Raw genomic sequence first — 14,425 nt, forward strand, 5'->3', positions numbered from 1 at the left:
ACTGACCCCTGTTTGTAAGGAAATTAACACATACAAGACCAATCTGTAAAGCTGAAGGCCCTCATGGAGAAAAACGGTGCTGTTATGTTTGAAAGGTTCTGGAAGGACCTGGAATTCCACCTCCCTGCACCACTGTCTCCCTCCCCAATTTGATAACAATTGAAAACCACTGGCCCATTAAATAAGGTCCAAGGTACTTATTTAAATATATGCACCATTTTATGTAGGAAAAAAACTACAAAACAAATTTGGGCTATCAAGACGAAACACAATCCTATATAATAAGAGCCTAATATGCTAAGTGTCCAGTCGTCTTGTCATCCTTTCAACCAATCAAAGTGTAATATGCTAATGATATGTTAAGGCTGCTCAATTGCTCTCTATGACACACAATGACCACCAGGGGGCAGAAACTCCAACTGGTAAGTTAGCTTGCTCCTGGGGCCTGACCGCGGAACTGAGCAAGACTGGCCAGACATGCCCTGGAGCCCTCTTGCAGTCCCTCCCCAACTGCCAACCTCCCGCATCCTTCCCTGGCTCCGATTGTTCACTGGTAGGGTCTCTCGGCCTGGTCTGCACCCTCTTGCAATCCAGGACCCCTCAGGGGATGTCAGAGAGTCAGTTTGGGCCCGATCCTGCAGGCCAGGCTGGGGACTCCACTGGTGCATGAATTCCTGCACCGGGCCTCTAGTGAAGTATAATAGGGACATGGTGCCCCAGCAGACATGATTTTTGTTTTTCTTTGTTGAATATATCAATTTAGAAAGGAAACAGCTGACCCCTCTTTGTAAGGAAATTAACACATACAAATTAACACATAACCACATGGCTTAGTGGTTGAGTGTTGACCCATGAACCAGGAGGTCACAGTTCGATTCCTGGTCAGGGCATATGCCTGAGTTTTGGTCTTGATCCCTAGTGTGGGTTGTGCAGGAAGCAGCTTATCAATGATTCTCTCTCATCATTGATGTTTCTGTCTCTTCCCCTCTGAAGTCAATAAAAATAAATTTGAAAAGAAAGAAACACAATCTCAGCTCAAAGTCTCTTGACTTCCAGCCCAGAATTCTTCCCCAAATTTCCCTTTGCATTTTTTTTTAATGCATAAGAATATTCACGTGCACCATCCAGGGAAGTAGACATCACTCTAACCAGAAGCTAGCGTCCCTGTGGATTGGGGAGTTGCGCCCTTTATTGAACTTGCACAGAACTCATTTCCTCAGAATCCCTCTTTTGCTAAGTGCCAAGTTCCAAATCCCCACTACTCAAGGACTTCATTCATTTCTCCCTTCTTCTCTATTCCTTCTTCTTCCCATCCACTCATTTATGTATCCATCCGTTTATCCATTCACCATCCATCCGACTCAATGTTAGTGAACACCTGCTGTGCTAGTTCTTGGGGATATGACGGTGAACAACACCGGCATGAGGTCTGCTTGCCTTCACTTACAGCCCCTTACTGCCAGTGTGGGATGATGTGGAAGGGATTCTGTAAGTGGTTCTGGAACTGTTAATAATACTGTAGATGTGCCCACCTTACTTTCTCCATCATCATCATTTCACCATCATTAATTTTTACCAATAGAATCACTCCCCTCCCCTTTTTTTTTATTCCAATAGAATCTCAGCAGAAGCCGAAACCGGTTTGGCTCAATGGATAGAGCGTCGGCTTGGGGACTGAAGGGTCCCGGGTTCGATTCCGGTCAAGGGCATGTACCTTGGTTGTGGGCATATCCCTAGTAGGGGGTGTACAAGAGGCAGCTGATCGATGACTGTCTCTCATTGATGTTTCTAACTCTCTATCTCTCTCCCTTCCTCTCTGTACAAAATCAATAAAATATATATTTTTTTAAAAAGAATCTCAGCAGAAACTCAGAGGATAAAACAAATATAAATGGGTGGGTCTGGTTAAAGACAGAACAGTCCAATTAGTTTCTGCCCTGCAACCCACAATTCCTTTCATTTTGCCCTTGAATTACCTCCTCACACAGCCAAACCTGAAGACCACTGACCTTGGTCTCTGTCCTTGGCCTGACATCTATTTATATAAAAGGTTAATGTGCACAGTGTCCCCTCAGGAGTTCGACCGGGAAACCGGGAGTTTGATCACTTGCTATGACATGTGCTGACCACCAGGGGGTGGCACAGAATGAAGGAAGGCCCCGATCGGCCCTGATTGCTGAGCAGGCCTAGAGACCCTACCTGTGGATGAATTTTGTGCACTGGGCCCCTAGTAATGTCATATTGTGCTAGTGCTCTGTGTATAGCTATTCTTCAGTGATGCTAATGCCCCAGCTGTAGAGGAAGCTGGGATAAATGTGTAAACACAGGCCCAAAGACCTCAGAAACTCCAGAAGTGGTAACTGGTAGCCTCTTTATGTCCTTTCAGTTTCTAGCCCCAGAGCTTGTCTTGAAGCCACGGGAATGGGACAGGGGACACCCTTGAGCGTTTTTTTCCCCAGTGCCCAAACCCATGTATTTACCTGTCCTGTCTCAGTTGAGATACTGAAAACAATGTAACTGTACAAACAACCTCCTAAAACCAACACAGGACAAAAGAGTTTATGCACATGTTTGTTTGGACTTTGGGTAACTTGAAATTATTTAATCATGCTTAATTTCCTGGAAGGGGAGGGTAAGTTCCATCATAATTTGAGACAAGTGGCAGTTTTGCCTATGGCAGATTTAAATGAGGAAGTGAATGCTGGGATCCAAACAGCCTCATGAATGTGCATCTGTGCCCATGGTCTTAATCAGCCTCTTTGTTTCGCTTCTTTCTTTCCTGTGGTGGTTGTAGCAGCCTTCCCTCCGCCTGCCCACGTGGTGCAGTGACATTTGCACAGAGCAGGGCCCACGGGCTTTCTCATTTGCATTGCGCTCCAGCCTGTTCTGAATGGCCACCAAGAAAAGGACCCGATCCTTAGAATAAAGTGATCCCCAGATTCAGAGCTCATGTTTCTTAAGTTTTTCTACCCCCCTGAGTGATGGGCTGCCTGTGATTCCTCCATTCTGCCTCTGTCTCTATGAGTTTCTTATTCTCTTCCTCTTCCCTCTCCTGTCTTCTCTAGCACTTTAATCCATTTCAGATTCAACTCAAAAAAAAAAAAGTCAAGAAAGATTTTCAAAAAGCAAATAGCTATTTAGTAAACTTATAAGATATTCACATAGGCCAGGGAATGGCTGATTATTTTATTAACCACCTCCCCTGCAGTGTTTAACAATTATTTCTTGAATTTGAACGCCTTTGGACTTTGCACATGCTTGCCAGTTTCCGACATTCTCTGTCATATTTCACACCCACCCGACTTTATATACGTACTAGAGGCCCTATGCACGAAATTTGTGCAAGGGGCTCAGCGTTCACAGCCACTGCAGCTTGCTTCGGCCCTAACAGCCCTGGCTTCGTCTGGAAGGTTATCTGGAAGGTCGTTTGGCTGTCCATTATAATTAGCATATTACGCTTTTATTATTATAGATATTACTAGCCTGGTTTACAGTCAGCCTGGTCCCTAAATACCAAGGCTTTCCCAGGTGGTCTTCCTTGAGAATCTTCTTTGTGCAATTTAGAGTTCCAGAATTTTATAAAAAGCACTGCTACTGTGCTTATATTTATATCAAGTGGGAGGAGTTAAAGAGGCTGATTGCCACGTGTCTCAAATTATGATGGAACTTACCCTCCACCTGCAGGAAATTAAGCATGATTAAATAATTTTAATAAAATTCTAGAACTCTAAATTGCCAGCCTGATCACCCCTAACCACTCCCCTGCCAGCCTGATTGCGCCTAACTGCCCTCCCCTGCAGACCTGGTCCCTCCCAACTGCCCTCCCCTGCTGGCCATCTTGTGTCCACATGGGGCAGGATCTTTGACCACATGGGGGCAGCCATCTCGAGTGTTGGAGTGATGGTCAATCTGCATATTACTCTTTTATTAGATAGGATAGAGGCCTGGTGCACGGGTGGGGGCCAGCTGGTTTGCCCTGAAGGGTGTCCCGGATCAGGGTGGGGATTCCCTTGGGGCATAGGGTGGCCTGAACGAGGGGCCTGTGGTGATTTGCAGTCCAGCCACACCCCCTGGTGACCCAAGCAGAGGCCCTGGTATTTGGAATTTATTTACCTTCTACAATTGAAACTTTATAGCATGGAGCAGAGCCAAGGCTCCTGCTTGCTCTCTGGCCGGCAGCCATTTCTATTGGGGTTTGTGTATCTTCTATAATTGAAACTTTGTATCCTTGAGTGGAGGCCTAGGCCGGCAAGGGCAGGCAGAAAGCTCGGCTCCCTCCATTGCTGGGGAAACCCAAGCCTCCCTCCTGCTCTCTTTGGCTGTAGCCATCTTGGTTGAGTTTATTTGAATACTCGCTCTGATTGTATGGTGGGCGTGGATGGTGGGTGTGGCTTGTGGGTGTAGTGGAGGTATGGTCAGTTTGTATATTAATCTTTTATTAGGTAGGATATACTAGTAGATTCTCAAGCATCATCCTTCCTTTCCAGTTCTTCCCTTATTTTATTCCATATCACCCCTTTACCATGCTCTGTATCCGTTGGATTGCCGTGGTTCTTCTACTTGGGCTCTGGACACGTCTGCCTATGGAATTCTCCTGACTGTCGGTACTAAACTTGGAAGACTGTAATTTGTTTCCTCTTTTAACAAAACCCTCTCTTTTTTTTTTTTTTCTTTTTTTTCCATTTCCCAGCAGATGTATGGAGCGATCACTCATTTCAGACTGACCCGGATTTGCCTCCTGGCTGGAAAAGAGTCAATGACATCGCTGGGACCTATTACTGGCACATCCCGACAGGAACAACGCAGTGGGAGCGCCCTGTCTCCGCCCCATCCGACCTTCAGGGGTCGAGGAAAGGCTCACTTAGTTCTGTAACGCCATCTCCCACCCCGGAGAGCGAGGTAAAACGGGGTCTCTTTGTAACGACTTCGTAGAGTGGATGTAACTGGTGATTTCTCTTTACACTCATTGCTTCTGCCCCAACAGGTCATCGAGGTGAGCTCTTTGATTATCGTGCATGTTGCATTGGAAACCTCTTAGTAAATAGTGTTAATACCATCTTTCAGGGATGTTTTCATTTTTTAATGGCTTTGGATCTCTTGAAACACTGTGTTAGGTACACCAAGAAAGAGGGGCTGATTAATGAGAAGTGGTTAAGATTCCCCAGGGCTCCCAGAGGCAGCATTTCACTCCGTAGGTGTCATTGCGTGGTGCTGTCTCCATAAAATATTTACACACACAAGAACGTCTCTTGGCCAGACGTCTTATAATTATCGCCTATCTTATTATCCTTGGGTTCCTTGGATTGCACGGAGAGAGGACGTCTGTGAGAATAACCCTTGAGAGCCCTTAAATGCTTAATTTCTATTTTAAAAACAGGGTCTGTTTATTTAGCGGAAGTGACATGATTTTAGAAATAATGAGCAGCATAAATTTTTGCTATCCCTGAGGAAGAAATCGGAATGTTTAAACAAAGAACTGAGGCATTAAAAAAAAAAAAAAATCCCATTGTGGTATTTAATAATATAAAGAGTCCTGCAGAGAACCTCTGTGAATCTTGCTAATGAAATAGTCAAGAGAATTACATTTGGAAAAGGTCACAATTATATAATGGCTTTTTTTTTTTTTTAATGTGAGAAAAGTGATTTGATCACTGACACCAAGACATTTTTGCTTTTCTCTGACCACAATCTTGTTGTTGTTTTTTTTTTTAAACAACCTATTTTCTTTTACTTTGGGGACCCGGGTGACATTTGAATGGCCTCTCTTACCTGCAAAGCTCCTCTATATATTTGCAACTATTATCACTCTTCCCGTAGGAAAAGGAAAGAGACCTTGTTTTCCACGTCTTTGATTCTTTGCTTGCTCTTCGCTGGGAGGAGGTAAAAACCTACCTACCCACCACATCCTGCTGTTACCGAGCCACGTGGGATTTTGTTGTTTATCACTGGGCGATTTTGATAACATTGCATTGAAGCATCGTATTCCTGCTCTCTGAGCAAATTCCACTCAGTCAGTTATTCGTCTTGCGTTAGGTGCACTGGGGGAGAAAGAGGAACCAACACTGATGCTCAAAGAGCGTGGCAGTGGCCGCCCAGAATCTGAGCCAGTTCTCGCTGAGGCACGGACGTGCTCTCTCTTCCTCACCCACACGCCTTTGCTCTTGGCTTCTCTGTTAGAGTCTTTCTCCATTCCAAGGCTTCGCTCCCCTGTTGGGACCCTTCAACCATCTTCCCCAATGAGAAGTGCCCTATAGCCAGGGTGGGAAGGGGCCATGTGACACCAGTAGCCATATGTCAGAGACAGGGAAACTGAGGCACAGAGAGGTCAGTGACCAGTGGCCATACTGGGTGTAGAACTTGGACTTCCTAAATCCTCCCGAATCACAGGCCTGAGTGCTTCTCTCTCCTCTTCCCTGGCTTTTGGGGTTCAGCCTGCTCTGCTTTCACTGGGACCCGAGGGGAGGAGATTGGAGTATCTCTGAGCCCCCGTTTGTGTTCAGTCACTTTCTTGTCCTCTGTGTGTGGGAGAAGTGAAGTCCTTCTAACGCTCGCCTCCTGGGGCCAAGGTGTGGGTCTGGTGTGTCCAGGAGGGCACCCCACGGTTTCTGTGTCTCGGATTTTTATTTCTTCAATGGCTATAGTAGACTTCCATTCCTTGTTTGGGGAAGAATGCAGCAGAACCTTCCAGAAAATGACTTCTTTTGATAACATTATCTCAGACCCTAACAACAGTTAGAGAGATAAGGTTATTTCTCTGACACCATTTCTTTGGTCCCCACACAGACTCTATTTCAGCTAACTTGGAGACATGAGAGAAAGGGAAATGTTAAGGGAGAGAAGAAACTTGTAAGATGGTTTGTTAGAAATGCATCTTTTACTCAGCTTTTCTCTGAGCTGGCTTTTTAGAAAAGCGTGACTACCAGATCTGTTGACTAAGCCCCACCAAAGTTTAGGACTGACGGCTTCCTTACAGTTTGACGATTTTGCATATCACGTTCCAGGGCTGAGTGGGGACGTGTGAAGCACAGCGGAGAATTTCCTCCGCACATGCCGGCAGTGTTTTCGAACGTTTGTAAACTGGCCAGGAAGCTTTTGCTGCTGAAATTTGGCCCGTGATCATCTCCCCCCAGTCTATTGACTTGTTCCAAGTTACTTAGAGGTTGAATTTTAGAAGAGGGAGCCACACAAAATGTTTATGGATAACGAATAGCCCTTAGACAAGTCTTCCTTATACTCTTTCCAGCCCGAAGGTGCTTCCCAATTCCTTAAGGAGAGAGGATGGAGGAGAAGGTAGGGTCTTGTCTGAGGTGTGGAATTGCTTTCCAGGGTCTCAGAAGAGAAGTATGGAAGAAGAAAGCTCTCCCTGGGCAAGGTTAGGGAACGGAATTCCTTTAGTGGGTTCATCCCTCACACAGCGTCTGCTGTGTGTGTGGTCTGTGTGGTCACCAAGTTGCCACACTCCAGGCGCTGGGTCAGCTCCCCGGACACACTGTCTCTGAGGAGCTAGGCCCCAGGGCTGTCCGAGGACTGAGAACAGAGCACAGTCACCATGATCAGAGTCAGCAGCACTGACCCTGGGCAAGGTCAGGACAGGCACCGGGAGAATGTGTCCCCAGCTGTAACTCTTTTTTTTATTTTTATTTTTTTATTTTTTTTTTATTGATTTTTTTACAGAGAGAAAGGAAGAGGGATAGAGAGTTAGAAACATCGATGAGAAAGAATCATCGATCAGCTGCCTCTTGCACAGCCCCCACTGGGGATGTGCCCGCAACCAAGGCACATGCCCTTGACCGGAATCAAACCTGGGACCTTTCAATCCTCAGGCCGATGCTCTATCCACTGAGCCAAACCAGTTTTGACCCCAGCTGTAACTCTTAACTCCAGACCATCACTCGCTGTGCCTGAGAGATGATCAACCAGGCAGTCGTGGCTCATGGAAGACGGTCTCTGTTCTTCCCTTACTACGCTGTCCCCCTGTCTTCGTGCTGAGACTTTGCCCCCATCTGCCTTTTCCTCTTTGGCTTTCTCTTTGTCTCCTCTTACCTTTCATAGCTCACTCCCACCATCCAGACTACAGGCTTGGACAACTGCAGACTTCCTGTAGAACCAAAGAATCTCTGTTGGATTGTTTTTTTATTTTATTTTTAAATAATTTTTATTGATTTTTTTTTTTTTTTTTTTTTTTTTTTTTTAGAGAGAGAGGAAGGGAGGAGGATAGAGAGTTAGAAACACTGATGAGGGAGAAACATCAACCAGTTGCCTCCTGCACACTCCTACTGGGGATGTGCCTCAACCCAGGTACATGCCCTTGACTGGAATAGAACCTGGGACCCTTCAGTCGGCAGGCCGATGCTCTATCCACTGAGCCAGACCTGTGAGGGCGGGTTGTTTTATTTTTTTAAAAATGTATTAGCTATAATATTGTATTCTTTCCCCTTAATTAAAAAATTTAGATGAATAGAATATGTGGTTCTGAAATTTAAAAAAAAATTGTTGATAAATTCCATTGTCCTTAATTTAAAGAGAAAAAAAAAATTATGGTCACTTATTGAAGAAAAAAAAAATTTAATGACTATTTTGAAATATAGAAGGGAAAAAAGGTCTTTGGCCTAATCATAACATAAAATGTCAGTTTCTGGTTTTCCTTACTTGATTTTTATGTGAAAGGGTTTCTTGAGGAGTACCCATGTTATTTTAAGTTTTGTTTTTTTTTTAAATCACTGTATTAGACCTTTGTTTATTTAAATCTGTAGAGGGTGACTGTTGGAAGCTCGCCAGCTGACTCATGTCTCCGAGGCATGAGAGCTAGATTCATGTAGTTTTAGGACCGTAACCGACTTTTACTATTCAGGGCCCCTTTTGTCCAAAGAGTAAATACATAAAACGTTTTTAAAAACACTTACAGAGAACTTTCTATTAAATTATGAAGCTTTTTCTAAATACTTCTTTTTAAAAAAAAAATACTCTTCTTTCACCCTCCCCAGTCTCAGCAGAGTATCTCTTAAGTATAAGTAGCAATTTCAGATTTCTCTTGTCAGACATACACACCCTTTTAAGAAAAAAATTTCTTGGCAAAAACACAGTGATCTTAGTATTCCTAATTCATGGTCTGATATCCTCTTTCAAATTTGACTTAAGTGAAAGCCAAAGATTGATAGTATGTAAACGATGATGATGATTTGGAGCTAAATAGAACTAGTTTCCTTTTGAAAAAGAGATTTTTAGCTTGAAATTTTATTTCCTACTCGATACCCCTACAACAGTGACTCTAAACCTTTTTTGGTCTCTGGCCCTTTCTGGAAATATAAGAAAAATTGGGGATCATCTCCCCTGGAAAACACACAAACACAAGAGCCCACCCATGCCAGGGGGCTCCCGGTACCCTCCGCTGACCCCTGGAGACCCTCCCGCATCATTCATGTTCTCCTCGGCGAAAGCCCAACTCTGCTTTTGGGGATGGAGTAGGAGAGAGGTCACAGACTGGGCAGCGTTCATACTCTTTTATTCAATAAAAGGAACTTATTTTTAAAATAAATATAGTGGCCTATGTTCTATTTTTAAAAATATATATTTTATTGATTTTTCACAGAGAGGAAGGGAGAGGGATAGAGAGCTAGAAACATCCATGAGAGAGAAACATCCACCAGCTGCCTCCTGCACACCCACCACTGGGGATGTGCCCGCAACCAATGCACATGCCCATGACCGGGTTCAATTCCCCTCAGTCCTCAGGCCAATGCTCTATCCACTGAGCCAAACCGGTTTTGGCAAGTGGCCTACGTTCTAATTTGTTTTGGAAAAACCACAGTTCAGGTGCCTAGTCCTAGAAGAAAGCAAACAAAGACACCAAGCGTGCGAGAGAGCTCGCGGATCTCAGTTTGCCATGGCTTTGCCCTTGCAGAGTCCCTCCGAGCTAGATAAGTGCGTCTCTCAGCACCGGGGCTGTTGGAACTTGGCTCCTTCTGCTTTGAGCAGTTTTAAAATATCGTATTAATGTTGTGAGCTAAAGGCACGCGCAGTGCTTTCATCTCGTCGTCAAAGGACCGTAGTCGTTGTTTCCATTGTTGATTTACTATCTGAGAAAAAAGATCTGCCCGCCGAGTCAATGCAACAGATTCATGAGGGTGTCCCTGGGCCTGGTTAGTATTATTTCCCCAAATCTTAGATGAAAATTTTTATTTTATTTTTATATATTTTTATTGATTTTTTACAGAGAGGAAATGAGAGGTATAGAGAGTTAGAAACATCGATGAGAGAGAAACATCGACCAGCTGCCTCCTGCACAATCCCTACTGGGGATGTGCCCGCAACCAAGGTACATACCCTTGACCGGAATCGAACCTGGGACCTTTCAGTCTGCAGGCTGATGCTCTATCCACTGAGCCAACCCGGTTTCGGCGATGAAAAATATTTTAATATTCACTCAATCTAGTGAGGGGAGGAGGAAATTTCCCCACTAGAAGTTTGTGTTTGGATTCAAAGATCCATTGTAAGAGTTCTTCCAACAAGGCAGGGCTTCCTGCTTTGTTCTCTAATTGTGTTTACTGATCAAATATTAGTTAATATGTGAAGAGGGCTGAAACCGGTTTGGCTCAGTGGATAGAGCGTCAGCCTGCGGACTGAAGGGTCCTAGGTTCGATTCCGGTCAAGGGCATGTACCTTGGTTGCGGGCACATCCCCAATAGGGGGTGTGCAAGAGGCAGCTGATCTTCTCTCTCATCGGTGTTTCTAGCTCTCTATCCCTCTCTCTTCCTCTCTGTGAAAAATCAATAAAATATATTAAAAAATATATATATATGTGAAGAGGCTTGTGTGTCCTAGAAGCAGAGCTTCCTATGGATGAGAGGAACTTAACGTTCGCTTGCTCGGGGCTAAATCTCAGCAAGATGGTGGTGTCTGGTGTTCCTTGCCAACTCTTTCCCGTACGTTGTCCTTTTTTAAATTTATTTTAAATGAAAATTATTTGACCCCTCAGCTTTTTATGCCCTTGACCATGGACATTCCTCAGTTTCCAAACCAGCCCTTGTGCCTCCCTAACTGCACCCCTACCTAAGACAACAGCTTGGTTTGGCTCATGGGAAAGACAGTGGTTCCAATGGGGTTAGCTGGGTTGGGGATTGAATATTTGCAAGCATTTCGTTTGCTTGTACGGCTGCCGTTAGCAAACAAGTTCTCTGTCTGCTAATGCGGTGTGGGCATGTGTGTTGGTAAGTAAAGTGCCCTCTCTTCCTGCTGCCTAGTCTTTGGGCGCTCACCTAGACCGAGAGAACGTGAGCTAGCAAGTGGCTGTCAGAGTGAACTTGTTCCCTAACCCATCCTGTGAATACCAATGCTAACAACCGTGTCTTGTGTCCTTTTTTTTTTTTTTTTTCCCCTTTTCTCTCTCTCTCTCTCTTTTTTTTTTTTTTTTTTTTTTAAAAATCAATGTGCTTTCCCCCCCCCCCCCCCCCCCCCGTGTGAATAATTATATGTCTAGAAACAGCCATGGAGTGATTTTGCTGTTCTGAATGGGGGAAAGATTAATAGTGACATTTGGAAGGCAAGTATATTGTCAGCTTTCAGATCATTTGCTGTGTCGTCCTTTGTGTGCATGGCTGTGGCTGCACCTTTCCTCTGCGAGCATCATGCACTCTCATGCATTCGGCAGGGATGGAGTGACGGGGCTTCTTGCTAAGGACGCCCAGCTCACACACCCACATGGCCTTTTTTTTTTTTGACGTCTCCCCTTAGGAATGACTTCAGGCTGATTGCCCCGGGCTGCCTGCTGTCTGCTGAGCAGCACCTTGCACGGAGCCAGCACCCAGCAGCCCTTGCATGCCTTCTCCCACCTGAGCTCACGTGCACTCTGCCTCCGGCCGGGAGGGCTCTCCTTTCTGGTGATTACCTGCAGCCAAGTCACGGGCCCTCCACTAACAGGCGTCTGTTTTCCCCTAGGACCTGCACGCAGCCACCGTGAACCCGGACCCCAGTCTCAAAGAGTTTGAAGGAGCCACACTGCGCTACGCATCTTTGAAACTCAGGTAGGGCCCTGGGACGCCCAGCTGTGAGGTGGGGCTTTTTTTTGCCACCAGAGTTTGCAATGGAATTCTAGGTCGCATTTCCTGATTGTTTGTGTTCTGTTTTTTTTGTTTGTTTTTTTTTCTAGAAACGTCCCTCATGCTGAGGATGACGATTCTTGTAGTATCAACAGTGACCCAGAAGCAAAGGTTGGTAAAAGGCGTGCTTTCAGCGAGGAGGTTCTAGTCTCACCTCAAAGTAATGACTTTGGATAACGGCCCCGTTCTTACAAGTCATCAACCCAGAGCCACTTATTTAGTCATTATCCCGCGGTGCGCTGTCTTTCCCAATCTCCCCGCCACTCAGAGCAAATCCCCGTAGACCACGTTCGCTGTGGGAGGATTTCTGTGATCACCACCACTCTGCCTGTGTCGGCTTTTTGCACAACGTGGCAAGTTAAAACTACCGTTTTATAGGAATCTCTTTTCACGTCCTGCGTGAAACCAGTTCAGGGTTCGGGTTCTAGAGAAGGGCCACACACAAATGAAAAGAGACTTGAAGAAATTCAATTTGGCGATATGGGGGGGCCAGGCGGTAGTCCAACTCTAGGGGGAGAACTATCCCTGCTCTGGCCCTGCCATCCCTTTTATTGAGGCTTTGGGGAAAACACCCACAGGGCTTAGGCAGGAAATAACAGAAACTTACACGGGACAGAGGTGGAGGCAGCTTCAGAGAATAATGTCTCAACTGAAGGGTGAGTGGTTAGAGCAATTAAGGTTGTTGACCAGCCTTCCTGGCTTCCTGTCAGCATCTCTCTTTAGTGAAACTGATTTGTTTCCAGCACTGTTTGACTGGGTGGGCTTCGGAACCTTTAAGGGTAAACCCGGTTTTGCCTCGCAGGTGGTGTGAGAGCCCTCACGCCACCTCCTCCAGGGTGGCCTCACGCCTGTGCCGGGCGAAGCCTCCTCGCCGAGCCTGACCTCAGCGCAGGCACGCTGTATGATGGAAGCGAGAGTGAGCTGTTGCGTTTCGCCTTCCGGTGGGGTCCCCAGGGCCAGCCGTGTGGGCTTGGTGTCATGCAGTGGGACGGGGCCCTGTGCTGGGAAGCAGGGTTTCACTCAATGCAGTCGCCACCTTGACATTCGTAACCATTTCGTCTTTGGCTCTGTGCGTTGGTGAGTCCCGTGGGGCAATGGGGTGTGCAGCAGGGGTGGGAGCCTTAGCTTGTGCACAGCCCTGCCACCTCCCTACCCCCTTCCCCACCCAGCCACCCCTCTGTTGCCTTCTCCCCAGGAGGAGCCTAGTGTGAGCGTGGGGAGAGTTGGTGTTGGGTACGTAAGCCCCATGGTGTCTCGAGAAGGGTCAGAGCGGCACTTGGGGTGTTCAGTGGGTGACTCCGGAGGGTGGAGCCTGCCTACTCTCACTCTAGGGACCTAGTATGACCTGGTGCAAAGGTTGGAATAAACTTGAGGGACACCTGTCTGCTTTGGGTTGGGGGTTAGGGGAGTGAGTCCATAGGAAAGGGGGGTTCCTGGCTCAGTTTCGCCACCTCTGGCCATGGGGCAATGTAGCGGTCCAGCAGCTGGTGGGAGGGGGAACCCAGAGGATGCTGGTCTGTGGGGGTGGGCAGGGCCCCTGGGCCTGGGACGGTCTGCACTCACCCTGCCAGGATCCCCGTGCCCGAGGGAGCGTGACAGTAAATAACAAGCTAAACACACCTTAAGGCAAGAGACAGAGACAGAGAGAGAGAGAGAGAAAGAGAGAGAGAGAGAATGCCAAAGTGAGACGTTTCGTCTTTTAATACTTTTACAGCATGTTTTTTTTTCCTGCTCTTTTGAACAAGGCGGCCCCAGTTTTCATTTTCATTTGCTAATTATGAAGCTGGTTCTAGGTATTCTTTGTGAATCACAGAGCAGATCTGTGTCTGTGAATAAAACGGGACAGGCTCCCTTAGTGGCAGTTACACCTCACAGGCCCAGAGCCTTGACTCCTTTGCCGGAAACTGCCGAAGTGCCATGGCTCCGGGAAGACCAGACGGCCAAACGCCACTCTGGATGTCATTCCAGATGTCCTTCTAGATGAAGCCACGGTGGCAAGGGCCGAGGCAGGGGTGGTTAAGGGCGATCAGGCAGGCAGGCAAGCAGAGTGGTTAGGGGTGATCAGGCAGGTAAGCAGTTAGGAGCCAGCAATCTGGGATTGCAAGAAGGATGTCCAACTGCCAGTCAGACATCTACCAAGCGGCCCTGGATTCTAAGAGGGTGCAGACCAGGCTGAGAGACCACCTCCCCCGTGCACAAATTTTGTGCACACGGCCTCTTGTCTTTAAAAGACAAGAGGTGCACAATTTAATTTCATGTACCATGAAATTAATTTCATGTACCATGAAATTCTAAGTGTAGTCCCTGAGGAGTGGTTCCTTAAAAAAATT

General features: G+C 46.4%; 1 protein-coding gene across 14 annotated transcripts in view; it reads left to right on the forward strand.

The window, feature by feature from the left end:
- The window catches only part of APBB2 (amyloid beta precursor protein binding family B member 2), a 323,734-nt gene that overhangs the window by 226,472 nt on the left and 82,837 nt on the right, over positions 1 to 14,425 (forward strand). For 8 of the 14 annotated variants that reach the window (XM_084900686.1, XM_084900691.1, XM_084900689.1 and 5 more), the window contains 4 exons: positions 4,694 to 4,899; positions 11,477 to 11,539; positions 11,935 to 12,020; positions 12,146 to 12,206. In XM_084900686.1, the coding sequence (XP_084756812.1) occupies positions 4,694 to 4,899; positions 11,477 to 11,539; positions 11,935 to 12,020; positions 12,146 to 12,206 (416 nt within the window). Of the gene's footprint in view, positions 1 to 4,690; positions 4,900 to 11,476; positions 11,540 to 11,934; positions 12,021 to 12,145; positions 12,207 to 14,425 lie in introns of all 14 variants that reach the window. The other 6 variants (XM_084900684.1, XM_084900681.1, XM_084900683.1 and 3 more) reach the window with 3 other exon arrangements.

This window comes from Pipistrellus hanaki (assembly GCF_964339955.1).
Source record: "Pipistrellus hanaki genome assembly, chromosome: 1".
Lineage (NCBI taxonomy): Eukaryota > Metazoa > Chordata > Mammalia > Chiroptera > Vespertilionidae > Pipistrellus > Pipistrellus hanaki.